This window comes from Corapipo altera, unplaced genomic scaffold (genome assembly GCF_003945725.1).
Source record: "Corapipo altera isolate COAL_440 unplaced genomic scaffold, ASM394572v1 57, whole genome shotgun sequence".
Classification (NCBI taxonomy): Eukaryota; Metazoa; Chordata; class Aves; order Passeriformes; family Pipridae; genus Corapipo; species Corapipo altera.
Window position 1 is genome coordinate 7,765,853 of NW_020884905.1, and position 14,100 is coordinate 7,779,952.

General features: G+C 40.5%; 1 protein-coding gene across 1 annotated transcript in view; it reads right to left on the reverse strand.

The window, feature by feature from the left end:
- The window catches only part of RAVER2 (ribonucleoprotein, PTB binding 2), a 28,188-nt gene that overhangs the window by 4,099 nt on the left and 9,989 nt on the right, over positions 1-14,100 (reverse strand). Inside the window, exons 3-11 of the mRNA XM_027651816.1 lie at positions 12,868-13,337; positions 9,168-9,359; positions 8,063-8,189; positions 7,024-7,106; positions 3,717-3,821; positions 3,335-3,446; positions 2,030-2,253; positions 593-704; positions 76-224 (exon numbers count right to left, since the gene is read on the reverse strand). Coding sequence (XP_027507617.1) covers positions 76-224; positions 593-704; positions 2,030-2,253; positions 3,335-3,446; positions 3,717-3,821; positions 7,024-7,106; positions 8,063-8,189; positions 9,168-9,359; positions 12,868-13,337 — 1,574 coding nt within the window. The remainder of the gene's footprint in view (positions 1-75; positions 225-592; positions 705-2,029; positions 2,254-3,334; positions 3,447-3,716; positions 3,822-7,023; positions 7,107-8,062; positions 8,190-9,167; positions 9,360-12,867; positions 13,338-14,100) is intronic.

The window sequence follows — 14,100 nt, forward strand, 5'->3', positions numbered from 1 at the left end:
AGGGATCTCAGGGATGTCTGCCAGAATTCCTGCTGGCTGAGCTCCAAGGGACAAACCAGGCTGCAAAACAAGTACCTGTGTGTACTCCCCAGGCTGCTGAGAGTAACTGAAATAGTTCTCCATTGCATGTTGTGATGCAGTTCCCTGAGATACAGCAGCATCCACCACATTGTTTGGAAGGCCAGTCTGCTGCTGCGGATTGGAGGCTTTGCTGGCAATTGCTGCTGGGAACACAAAGAACACACAGTTTGTACAAACACACGGGCTGTATAAAACACACAAATTAGGTTGTATTCTGGGATTAAGCCAGAAATTTGCCTCTTCACATTAGGCTGTGCTCCAAACTAATCAGTGCTACTATGAAGTGAAAGGCTTCTACAAGTTTGTCTACGCCGGGAAGCCCATTACCTCTGAGAATTTACCCTTCCCAAACAAAATATTAACTATCAGGATACTGAAATTTTGATACAGACTGTAAGATTCACTTGAGGACAAATTTTGTGGTCACTGGATTTACCACCCAAACAGAGTAAACATTTGCCACACTCTGGCTGTGGATACTTGCAATTAAAGCCATGACACATTTGCTTACCTGGCAGGCACATCCCAGGCAACACACTTGCCAAATTCAAGTAGGGGTTGGTGCTCAGACGAATTTCTTTTGGTGGTTCCCCAAGCAGTGAAGTCTGTTTTTTCAAGGGAGTCTGTGAAAAAAGTGGACAGGGCAGTTTGCATTATATTTTTATCAAATTTGTCAGAAATAAGGTAAATGTCCCAAAAGAATTTGGAAAAAAAACCTTTGCCCTATGAAATAAAACTTATAAAATAAATCCTGGGGACAACGATCTGGACCCACTGCCTATGCTTTTTCCTTCCAAATTATTTTGTAGGAATGTTTCTCTTCAGACTGCAAGTTCTTAAAGGACATTACAAAACAAACAAACAACAGAAAACCTTTTATATGCAAGTAAGGGAATAATAATCATCATAACAACTCCAGATGCTGGGAGTGAGCATTAAAGACAGCCAAGACAAAATCAACTCTTTTCACTTGGAGACACAGGGAAATAAAGGACAAATGAGCCCTGGAGAGATGATGTTGTCTGAAATCTGCCATTACAACACATCCCACTGATCAGTCCATTTGTAAGCCTGGACTTAAAAGGGGAAAATGTTTATGAGTGGAAATGAAGTGTCAGGACTGGCTCACATTTCCTTTGAACCAAATGAAATGTTGAAATAAAACACTGATTTTCTATATGTATACTCATACACCCTATGTTTTGTATCTATACCTACATAAAATTCCACTTCATTACAGTAAAAAATGATTTCAAAAATGAAATAGGAACAAACCTGTCAAAGCTGCCTAACAGATACTGATACTGGATATAATCTGAATTACAAATATATTTCCCCAAAAATGTCAAAGTATTTATGTATATTATAAAAAAGTAAATTCTGTTAATGGCAGAAAAAAAACTTCTGAAATAACCAGGCCATTCTGGTTCAACTTGAATCCCATCCCATCATTTTCCCAGGGAATAAATAATATATAAAAAAACTGATACAGACTAAAAATATGTCAGCTGGGGCTAAGGAGGAAAGGATTAAAAGTGGAAAATTTACATACACACACAAATATATCTATATTTCTCTATAAGTATGCAAACACACACACACACTAGAATTGCTCCTGATTAGCCACGAAATTCAACCACAAGTTCAGTTTTCAGCCTTTAAAAGAGACACTGCCCTCAAGATAAATTTCATCATCAAATACTATGAGGAAAACCCATGGAAAAAAACCCCCTCCAGCATTGTGAAGATTCCTTTGTTAAGTCACTTGGACCACCAAAGAGCATCATTGTTCTCTCCCTATTCTTCATTACTGAAATGACCTTAAGATGTCTCATGGATGATCCTGTGATCTGGTGAAGAACTGCACTAAGTTGCCATTAACTCTTAAAATAAAGAGAAAATCCATATGCAAGAAAGAAAGAAAATATTTGTGTTCAATCTTCCTTACCCCCAGATTTATGTCAGTGCTTTTGAGCTGGTTCTGTTGTTTGGTGTGTCCAGCCCTCAGAGCTCCAGCAGGAAGGGTTGTCAAGGTCTGAGGATAAGGCTGTGATCCCGACACAACGGCTTCGCCCGGAGAGGGTTTGTCTGGAGCATTATTTTGCCCTGGGATGGCTTGTCCAACAATGTGCTGATTCGGGAAGAATGGCAGCATGCCCATCCCTGCTGCTGCTGGAATTGGAGGCAGATTAGATGCTGCAGCCAACCATAAATGGAGAAACTTTGCTGTTACACGAGATTTATCAGCACATTTTGTTTGGGGGTTTTACCGAGTGATGGGAAGACCAGCTACAGATCTATTTCCCAGCTGTCCCAGGACATGGATTGTGAGGGTAGTTTTTATTCTTTTACCATCCCAGAAGAAAACAACTCTATTTAATAAAATAATAGCTTTTCTAAACATTTACTATGATAATTTGTGTTTCCTTTCACTTTCAAAAAAACTGGGAACAACATCCTAGAGGATCATCTATTGGAATAGAGGGGAAAACCCCACCTCAATTGGCACTAGTAAAAATTCTTTTAACTAAAGAGCTGGAAAGTATTCTCCAAAATTAAAATCTAGATATTCAGAAGAGGCCTCCTCCCCATCTTGCAACCTTTTCCTTGCTCCTGGTTATGACCATTACTCAGATCACATCTAAGATTACACAATACAGGGCTCAGTGGAGGAAACAAAAGAGATCATGGCATCCTGGAATGGTTTGGGTTGGAAGAGACACTAAAGCTCATCTCATTCTATCCCCTGCTATGAGCAGGGACACCTTGCACTATCCCAGGTTGCTCCAAGCCCCGTCCAACCTGGCCTTGGACACTTTCAGGGGTGGAGCAGCCACAGTTTCTCTGGGCAACCTGTGCTGGGCCTCACCACCCTCACAGGGAAGAATTTCTTCCCATTATCCCATCTAACCCTGCCCTCTGACAATGAGAAGCCATTCCCCCTTGTCCTGTCCCTCCAAACCCTTGCCAAACATCCCTCTCCAGTCTCTTGGAGCCCCTTTAGGCACTGGAAGGGGCTCTAAGTCTCCCTGAAGCTTCCTCTTCTCCAGTCTGAACACCCTCAGTATCACAACTGGGCTTTCCTCATGAAAATAAAGGGCATCTCTGGCACAGAAATTTGCATTTAAAATTGACATCTGTCACAGACTGAATGTTAAAACTCCATTGCTTTTGGTACAGAGGGAGCCAGTCAGATGCATCATTTCAAGCTGAGCATTTCTACTGATTTGGTATGAAACAAAATGCCATTTACACTTCAGAGCTTCTCCTCGGGTTCCCATTCCTGAGCTCACTGCTGGCATCATCCCTATTCCCAGCACTGTCTGGAGGAGCATTGTTGGAGGTTCTCCCAGCAAACCTGGTTTCTATAAGGAAGAATAAAAAACTATGTAAATGATAAAATAATCTGTCCACAGCTATTTCTTATAACTTTCACATTCAGTTAATCTTTTCAGCTACACTAAACTGTTCAGTTATATTGGATCATAGAGACAAAGGAGTTGGGTCAGAAGGGACCTTAAGGATAATTGAGTTCCAACGCCCTCTCACAGGCAGGGACACTCGATGAAAAAATTATTTGTTTCAGCAGTTTTAAGACTGTCCAAAGAGAGTCAAAGTTCCAGTGATGACCTTACACTGTTAGCCTGGATGTTTTCCATCTTCAGGAGCTGCTGCTGGGGCAGTGGCAGGTGGGCAGGGCTCTGCAGCAGCAGGTTGGATGTGCTCCCCAGAATTGAGCTCTGAGAAATTATTAAAACAAGTGTTAGATGACAGTCATGGAGAACAGAACACTCTTGAAACATTTTCAGATGTTACTACTTGAAGAAATTTAAGTTTTGAGTTAATTCAGCAAAGGAAAATAACAATTCCCTCCACACAACTAGTTTTGCTTCACTCACAGAAAGTTATTCCAAGTTGGTTTAAGCTCTCGACCACCCAGCCTTTTTTTTCACCTCACAACCCCTGGATGGCTTCTAAAGGCTCAAAGTATCTCCAAACACAGCCCAGACCCCACTGCAGCCCCTGGGAAAGCCAACAGGGAAGGCTCAGTGTGTCTGAAGCCCCCACAGTCAGACTGGATGGACTGGAGTTACCTCCAGTGCCAGTAAGATGAGCCCGGAGGAGCTCAGGGAGTTCTGAGCTCTGTGAAAAAGGGAGGGCTCCATTGTCTCATAACATTTGCTTTGTGCCCTGCACTGCAATTCTAATCCACAACCTCCACCTTCACAGGCCTCTGCTGGGACTGGAAGTGACTTTCACCCCCTGCTTCACAGTATCTTTGCCTCCAAACAGGAATATCCAGATATGTTCCTCCCCCTCCCTTTTTTCACTGGCAACTCTCTACATGATATCCTGCTCCAAAGCTATTAGAAAGCTTACAAATCACAGTGCTTACAGATTGGTAACTCCATAAAATAGCAATATTTTTAATTCAAAATATTCTGGGTCAGTTTCCCACCAGAATTGACCCACTTAATTAATAATTTTGTGGCATCACGTTCAGACTGTGCTACTGGTATATTCAGCATTATGTGCCCTGACCAGCACAGTGGCTTAAAATAAACCTGAAAAGACAAAATGATGTATGCTTTTTATTGAAATTGTCCTTCTGGCAGCAGCTCCTGAGCATGATTTGCCAGGTAAAATATAGGTTGTTCTACAAACCTTTTTGTACAGTGGTGCAAAAATAGATTTATGGGGCACTGACTGTGTCAAACCAGGACAAGCACAGCTTCCCTCATTTTTTATCAAGTCTCCTACATAGGAAAGATGACCAAAACCAGGGAATGAAGGTGGAACCCCAAAAGAAGGCAGCTCCTGCATAACACCTCACCAGTATTTTCAATCCTAGGTTGTGTCTCTGTATGGAAGGGTTAAATCCCTTGGGAAAAATCCTTAATATGGTCGTCTGGACTCAGAAATGTGCCTTTTAAAAAAAAGATGTGCCATATCTAGATTAGTTATGCAGCTGCTATTCTAATTGTCTTAGTGAATTCCAGTAGGAATTATCCAGGGCTGCTTATTGTCTCCAATGCCAGTGACTGTTCCTTCTAAACTTGGCTACATAACAAAGAAAATGTATCAGTCCAACTGTAAAACTCTGAGAAACACAAGAGTGGAAAAATCAGTTTGGTCAGAATCCTCAAAGGAAAGTCTCTGGGTTAAAAAAAGATTTAAAAACTGCTGTATGACTGAGGAAAACACCATTGAGAAAGCTTAAAATGTATTATTTTGGCACATGATAATTTATAACTAAGACAAATTAAATAAGTTGAAAGGTTACCTTGAGTCAAAAGATACTGGATGAATAACCTTCAAATCCCCTCTGCTGAATCATTTTTATTAATTATTTTTTTAAATGTTTTGGCATAATCATCCCAAATTACTGGCTCTTCTTTACAAAACCTCGAATACAAAATACAAACCCAAGACATGCAGGAAGTTGAATCAGTGTGACTGGAAAGGTGCCTGTTCCTCTAAATTGTGACAACATCTAAAGACAATAAAAACAGTGACCTGGTTCTCTGGCTTTAGAGAATAGTCCAAAGTAAGTCCACCTAAAACCAGAAAAATGTGCCTAATAGAAGAAATTGGGGTAATCAAACCACTGACAATAAAACTCAGGCTACCAGAGCAGGTTTGGAGCTGATTAAATGACAGGAAGCTCCCGGGATGAGAATTAGACTTGTAAGTCTCTGTACAGAGAAAATACTGAGTTGTTTGGCTGCACAACTCCAGAGCCAAAAACCACTGGATCATCATCAATCCCACTGTTAACTGTGTAAAACAGGCCTGTCTCCAGCTGTGAGCAGCAAACACTCACATTGCCTTCCAAGGAAGCACAGACTCTCCAAGGCTGAAGACAGAGCAGCAGTAACTAAACACACCAACTGAAAATGCCATTTTAATAAAAAAACCCAAAAGAATTATGTATTTTTAATATACACAAAAGCAGCTCAGCTGATGGAGCAAAATTAAGTAGCATTTATTCAGAAGTAATATACTCACCTACCAGCTTTTAGCAGAAAAAATAGGAAGGCTAAATATACTTAATATAAGGAATATCTCTGCATTTTAGTTTGGTCTTTTTAAGATCTGTAAGCCTGTGTTTGCCAAAAAAACAGCAGAAATAACTAATGTTTGAGGGGATTCTAGTTTTTAAATGTGAACTTCTGAAACATCAGAAATAGTAAGTCAAAGCAATTGAACTCCAGCCCCTTGTAGACATTTATGAAAATCCCTGCCATGAATATTAAATTTGAATTTTGGCTTCTGGCAGAGCTGGAGAAATCCCTGACAGAACTTCAGCTCAAGGCCAAGTGCATCCAGCAAGGAGGAGTTCTGGTGTGGGTGCATATTCCCATCTCCAATTTCCAGGGCAAACTCATCCCAGATATCCTTCACAGCATCTTTCAGAAATTCTGGTGTCCATCTGGAATTCCAGGCACTCTGAGAACACTTTAAACAGCTTATAACGTTGAGGAGGGTTATGACTAAGAAGCAACATCTGCAATTCACTATTTTTATGGCATATGTAGCACATTTTGGTCCCTGCAAGCTTTAAAATGAAGATAAACTTGTAGGTTTGAATAAGATAAAATAATCAAGTCTCTACAGGAAGGATGTATGAGCAGTTGCAAAAGAAAGGGATGTGCCAAGCTCCTTGAGATCAAATTTAAAGAGGAGGTTTTGACACTAATGACAAATTTTCTCTTCCTTTGCAGGTGTTAATAAATCAGAAGCTCAGTTAGGTCTAAATAACTCACTTGTGGATAATAAGCACAGCCTGCTCTTACACGCCCATCTCAAAACACAGAGCTTTCCTTACAGCTTTGATGAGAACACCTGAGTTTAGGTGTAAATTCTTACAACTTGCAGAGGATTTTTCATGCTAAGATCTTCCCAAATACCTATTTTGATGAAAGTTCTTTTGTCACATACCTGATGAACTTTGTTCAGCTGCAAAAAAGGGGGGCCAACTGCTGAATTTATAAGGTGAGGTAAAGCTGCAGATGCTCCAAGAACTGTTTCACAAACACACAAAAAAATTGCAGTATTTTACAAGTTAGGCAAGAAAAATCTTTGTAAGAGTTATTCTGTAATTTTAAATTTGGTTTCCATGAAATTTTCCTGTGTACCAAAGATCATTATAATAGAAACACAGACTCATTTAGGCTGGAAAAGGTTATGAAACTTTTCAATACCCCCAGCTTTGATACGCAATTCCCAGCATTTGAGAGCTCAAAGGTGCTCTCCAGGTGCTCCTCCAGAGCTGAGTTTCCATGGAAGATGGAGCAAGGCCTGAGCTCATTGCAGGGCCACAGCATTATCTGAAGTGCTCTGAAATTCAGCATTAGCTGAAGTGTTCCTTCACTAAAGTGGTCACTTCACACACCCTTTCTGTGTATCTTCTGTCAGTAGATTGTGTCACACACTCTTAGCTGACCCCCCACTTGACTCTCCTAATTACCTGGTCCTGTTTCTAATATTTTCACCATTTGAAATGCAATTATATTGGGTTTTATGTGTTTATTCACACCCCTCTAATGAGAAGACAGAAATGTTTTTGGCTAATGCTGTTATGAAATGCTCTGCACAGCTATGGCAGCATCCAGGTGAATAAAGACTTACATTGGGAATAACAGCAGAAAGACTTGGGCTGCAAAATTCAATCTACAATCAGATTACAACTCACCAAAGTCTTGCAAAGGATATTCCTTTCTAAGCCCATTTCTGCTATAAACATTCAGAGGTCACAGATTTAATAGGAAGACATCTGTAGGTAACACTAAATTCTGCCCGAACACAAGAGCGTAGCAAACCACCTCTTGCTTTTGCTTTCATAAAATGTGAAACTGTCTATTCAAATACACTGAAACAGTCTGCACAGGTTTTAAACAGAATTTCTACTTCTCTGCTGAAAGCCTTTTACCACTAAGAACAGGGTTTCTTTTTTGAATTCTATTTTAAAACAACTCACCAGGTTTAACAGCATGGCCACGCAACTGGGGCTGCAGCAGCATCTGCAACATTGCTGGATTATTAAAACTCTTCATGATCTGCACTGGATTTGGTTCTGGGAGCAAGCCTTTCCTATTGTTCCTCATCTCCAATGAAGAGAGATACAAAAATGTTAGAAGTAAGAGAACACAAAGAATATATGTAAATCCCTCAAACTTGTGTGATGTCAATGTACACATTTCATTTGATACAGAAAAAAACATTTCCTTCCCTATTTCCAGCTCTTTTTCCTTCCAATGAAACACCTAATAAACTATTTCAAGAGAACTTCAAGCATATTATTTCTCCTGAGATACATTTTTTTTTATCTTAAACTGAAACAGAGTTATCAACAAAGGAGAGTAAGAGAGGCACTGTTGGCATGAACATCATATACTCACTTATAGCAGACTACTCATCTCCTTATAAAGATGTGGTTTAGACCTGGCTGAAGTGATGAAAGTGTTCTGCCTCTGCATTTAAGACACCTCCATGTAACACTTATCACACAAATTATTTCTCTAGGAAATTATTTGATAAGACATGTGGGTGCAAAAAGCTTTCTTTTATACTGAGCATGAAATTAAACTATTTCTTCTCCTACCTTGAAATTTATCTTAAAACTGACAAATTCTTCCTCTCTGTTTTAAACCAAGTTTTAGCTTGTCAAACGACTGCACTTCCAGTTAGTTTTGTTTTGAACTAGAACGATTCCTCTCACAGAAAATTAAATTTACTAAAATCCCAGAGATATGTAGGTGTAACTTTGTGATATCTTATGGCCATATTTTGTCCTTCTTCCTGGCACTATGTGTCCATGCTTTGCCCTGGAAAGAGCCTGAACTGGACTGACTATACAGAATGATGGAATCAGGGAATGATGTGGGTTGGGAGAGACCTTAAAGATTATCTCATTTTACTCCTTTGCCATGGGCAGGGACACCTTCCACTAGACCAGGTTGCTCCAAGCAACTCAAAATGTTGACGCTTCCGAAAGCTTGGCTCCTTTTCCTAAAGCAAAGGAATCCCTGTGTCCCAAATCTGGTGTCCAACCCATCCTGAGGAGAGGTGTGCAGGTATCTCACCATCCTCTGTGCTGCTATAAGTGCTGCCAAGGTGCTCCTTCCCGGTGCTCCGGGGGCACAGTAGGACACCTGGACTCTCCTCCCTTTGAGGGTCATTCCATCCGTGAGCTCCCGGACCTTCTCCGCCTGCTCCGCGCTCTCGTACTCGACCACGGCGAAGTCCCCGGTGCCACTGTCCTCATCCTGGGCAAACTGCAACAACAGAGCAAAAGGCCCAATTCCAGGGACTGCCCTGCAGCATTTCCACTTATCTCTTCCAAAACCTTTCCCAGCTGATACCGAGATCAATGCCCACCCAAACCAGGATGTTTCTGTCTCAAAAGTGTTACTTCTAAGTTGAATTCCATGTTTTCATAGGACATTTGGCATTCATACTTATCTACTTCAATTCCCACCTCCACTCCAATCTAAATGGTACAGTCTTAACCTGTGCCAGGGGAGATTTAGGTTAGACATTAGGAAGAAATTCTTTACAGAGAGAGGGATCAGATGTTGGAAGGGGCTTCCCAGGGAGGTAGTGGAGTCACTGTCTCTGGAGGTGTTTAAGAAGAGACTGGATGTGCCACTCGGTGCCATGGTCTAGTTGACAAGGTGGTGTCATGTCAAAGGTTGGACTTGATGATCTCAGGGGTCTTTTCCAACCTAGTTGATTCTGTGATCTCATGGAGAACCTCAGCTACAGAATGCATTCAACACATATACAGAGAACAAAGGAGGAATCAGAAGCAAATCGTAAATACAGCTGGATGCTGCACCAATTTTTATTGTGCAGGGTAAGAATTATAAACTCATTATTCTTCAGTTTTGAAGCCTGCAATAATCAAAATGTCATTCATCAAGCTCCAGGGCAGCTGCTGAAACATGCAACAATGCAAATTCCACCAGTATTGGTGCCTTTTAGGAGAATATGAAGTCTGTGGTTGTGTCTACTGCCAAGAGAAGATGCCAGACTGATCAATCAAGCAGACTGGAAACAGGCTTACGTGTTACACAGTGCTCTGGCCTTTGTTTGTAGAGTTTTATAGCAGAATGAGCAGATTTAAATTCAACAAAAAAAGAGGGTGACAAGGGAGGGATGAAGCTTAGGTCAAAATCTCCAGTCCCAAAATAAATAGAAATGATACCCTGACACCAGCTCTGAAGGGGAAGAGAGGAAATCTCTAGATTTCACTGGATGAAAACAACCTGTTCCCAGTTAAGAAGCCCTACAAACTTACAATAAGAGCTGAACATTAAATTTCAAAGCTTTTGAAGAAAAAGGGGATGGTCAGATGTTTATTGGCACTGTTAAAGCCAGAGCTCTGGAGAATACATATATTGACACACTGATACATAAACACAGATGTGTTTATGCTAAATATATCTCTGTGTGTCTATATTTTATATTTGTATTTTACTTCAATATCAGTTTAGGTGCACTGGTAAAGACCTGAGGTACTTGTGAATAGACAGGTTTGAAGCTACGGAACATACATATTTTACTTTCATTGAAACTAAAACACAGTTAAAAACTCCCTTTACATGTGGAACTGCAGCTACCAATATTCTTGCAAAGAATTCAGGTATTTTAAACTTCCCAAGCAAACAGGACTGAAGAAAAAACCCTCTGCCCCTATCAGATAACAGTGGAGACCTTCTTGAAAGGTTTTCTGGTCCATTTTGTTGAAGCAAAGGATAAAACACTTTCCTCTAAGTCTTGGGAAAAGCCATTTTCCCTAATATCAGTGTGTAAGTGTCTGGCTTCAGCTCTTCCTGACTGAATATTTCTATTGTCAACAGAGGAAAAATCAAACTGATTTAGAAATAAATGGTAACTGTGGAATAAGATGAAATAAATCAGAGTTTATGAAATAAAATGAGTAAGATTAAATAAAATTAAATAAACCAGAGTTTATTTTGTGAGGTCAGCTAAATATCTCAGGTAAAAGATTGCATCTACATGATGAAATACTGATCAGAGTTACGAGCAGAACTAAGCCATGAAAGCAGCACAAGAGGTATACTAAAGAGTTTTCCAGACAAAAACACTTCTCCCAGTCATTTTCTATTGGAATTCCCTCCCCACCAAGGTTTCTGCTGCTCTGTCCTCTCCTAATTTTCCCCTTATATCTCTACCCCTCATGTTACATCCCCCTCCTTGCTTTTTTCACACTTTGTTGAGTCTTCCTCCTCCTCTTTTCTTTGTCCTTAATTTCTGGGTCACCTCACTCATAATTAATTAGCACTGGTGATGAGAATTCATCCACCCTCTTCCCTTTTACATCTATCAAATTTGAACTATTGCTTACCTACCTCCTCCCTCCTGATTTTACACAAATATGTATTTAGTGCCATTTACTGATGCAGACACAAACTGACTCTCCTTACCTACTCCACGTGTGACCCGAGTATTACTATGAAGGTAAAAATCAATTTTTAAGTGCCTCTAACTGCACAGCAGAATCCTGTTAGTGAAACCCACCTTTATCAGAGAAGCCTGGTATTCTCTGAAGTTCAGAATTTTTAAAAGGATGTTGGAAATTTGTTGGAGGAGCTGATAACAGATTATCTGACAGCTGGAAAAAAAGCCCTGAAGTAAAAGACTTAAAGAGATCAATCTGTTTAGCTAATTAAACAAAGATTGAGCAAGAGACTTGATTGCAGCATTTAATACCTTCTTACAGGAAGAAAATAACAGGGAGTAAAAGCTCCTCAATTTAGTTATCAGTGATGTAAAGCTGAAGCCAGATGCATCCAACTGAGAAAAGAGACATGAGTTCAAAACAGCAGAGGATGGGCAGTTTCTGGAAAGAGTTACCTTCAATTTGTTGATCTCCTGGTATATTTGGATCGAGTAAGTCTAAGGATATTTACTCTGGCCAACTACAAATTACAGGGTCTCGAAAAGAGCACTAAGGAGGATGTGGTGGCCTGCAGGTGGTCAGGCCAGACAGCCTGATGGTCCTTCTGTTCTCAGACTGGGAATCTCTGGGTTCTTATCCTTTAATTCCTGAGCAGCCTCCCAGTCCCTGAGCAGCCTTCTGAGAGACTTAAGGAAAGAAAAAAACAACAAAAGCAACCCAGTAATGGAAATCACAACTGTGTGACTACAAGGAAAGCTTTCTTTCCACTGCCTGTTTCTGGTACTCTGTCTGCACCACAACATTTATTTGTGGTCTCATATCTCCCAAGCCATGAGGACGAGAAGGAAGTATTTACACTACAAAGGCCCGTAAGGATCTACCTCTTCTGTACCTGCAAACTTTCCTACAGATGTACCACTTCCATCCCTGGCAAGCCCAGCACTATGAGGTGCCAAGTCTGTATCCTCCTCAGTTAGGTAAAACACAGGTTAAATATCTGTGGAGGTTTCTTAATATATTCATTAAATCCATATATACATATATCTCAGGTAAACTACTTCATACATTCTGGCTTTAAAAAGCAATAAACCCATCACTTTTAAAGCTCTCAAAAAATAAAATTATTTTCAATAAATTACATGAGGAGGGAATGTCTTACTAACATTTTACTGGCACTTCATGGGAGTGGTATCCTGCAGAATTCCCAAATATGCATCACTGCAAATCCATACCAGTAAAGCATTTGTATCACATCTCACATTGCAGATGCACAACTATTCACTAGTTCTATGAAAAACAAAAGCCAAAGACAGTAAGAGTGAAACCTTGATTTTGCATAAGATAGAAACCCAACACACCTGGCAGAACACAGGTTTGTACTTCAGGGAGAAAGCTTGAATCAGTTCTTTTGAGTCAGCACAGTCTTTTTGTAATTTATCTACACAAAGGCACTTGGAGTGAATAAGGTTTGTGGTCAGCTGGTTCACATCCATCCACTGTGCAAACAGAGTGCTCTCTTCTAACTGCTTCCCCAGAAGTTCCAGCCTGGCCTTTGCAGCAGAGTCCTTCTTCATGTATTCCACAAAGCCATAGCCCTTGGAATGGCCAGTGACCTCACTGTACACCAAGAAACACCTCTCCACGTTGCCATAGGCACGCACAAGTTCTTCAAACTCTTCCAAGGTGAATGAAATGGGTAAATTAGTGATGCACAGCAAGGCATCCGTGGGTTGGAGCTGCACAGATATTTCTTTTCCACGCAGGGAATACTGGTGGAATTTCCGAATGGCGCTCTGAGCCTGCTCTCCATTCAACAGAGTAACGAATGCTGCAAGAGACCAACACAGGTTATACCTCCTATAGCTTCAGAGGCACTTACTACATCTCTGCCTCCCCCCTGAAAGCCCCAAAAGGAATAAGAGTTTGAGGTTTACCCCAAAGATGCAATAGATAAATATATATTACAGCATATCTGTCTAAAGGCTGGAATTATTAATTGAACATCACGAGCAATTAACTCAACAAGTGGCTACAGAAACACAAACACCTCTACATGTAACCCAACAAAATTTTATACTTGGGGAACTAAATTAGATGTTCTACTATTAGTCTATTATTTACTATTCTACTATTAGACTGTTATTTGCTATTATTTACTAAATTAAATATTCTACTATTAAATATTCTACTGAAGTCAGCACATTACAGATACTATTGAATATCTTTGCTGACAACAACCTCCAGTTCTCACTTTGGGGTTATCAGATCCTTTTTGGGTTTTCAGCCCATAAAACACTTCACACAATCACAGACTGGATGAGGTTGGCAGGGTCATCTCGTCCAACCCCTTCCTCAAAGAGGATCACCCACCAAAAGACCATGTCCAAATGGGTTCTTGGTATCTCAAAGGATGGAGACTCTACCACCTCTCTGGGCAACCTGGTGACCCTCACAGGGAAAAAGTGTTTTCTGATGCGAGCAAATTGCAAAAGCATCTGGGTATGTTTTCCCCTCAGGCACACATGGTTTGTCCTAAGAGAAGCCTCAGGATCAGTTTTTCAAGGGAATTCAGACAGCTGGCACTAGTTTTG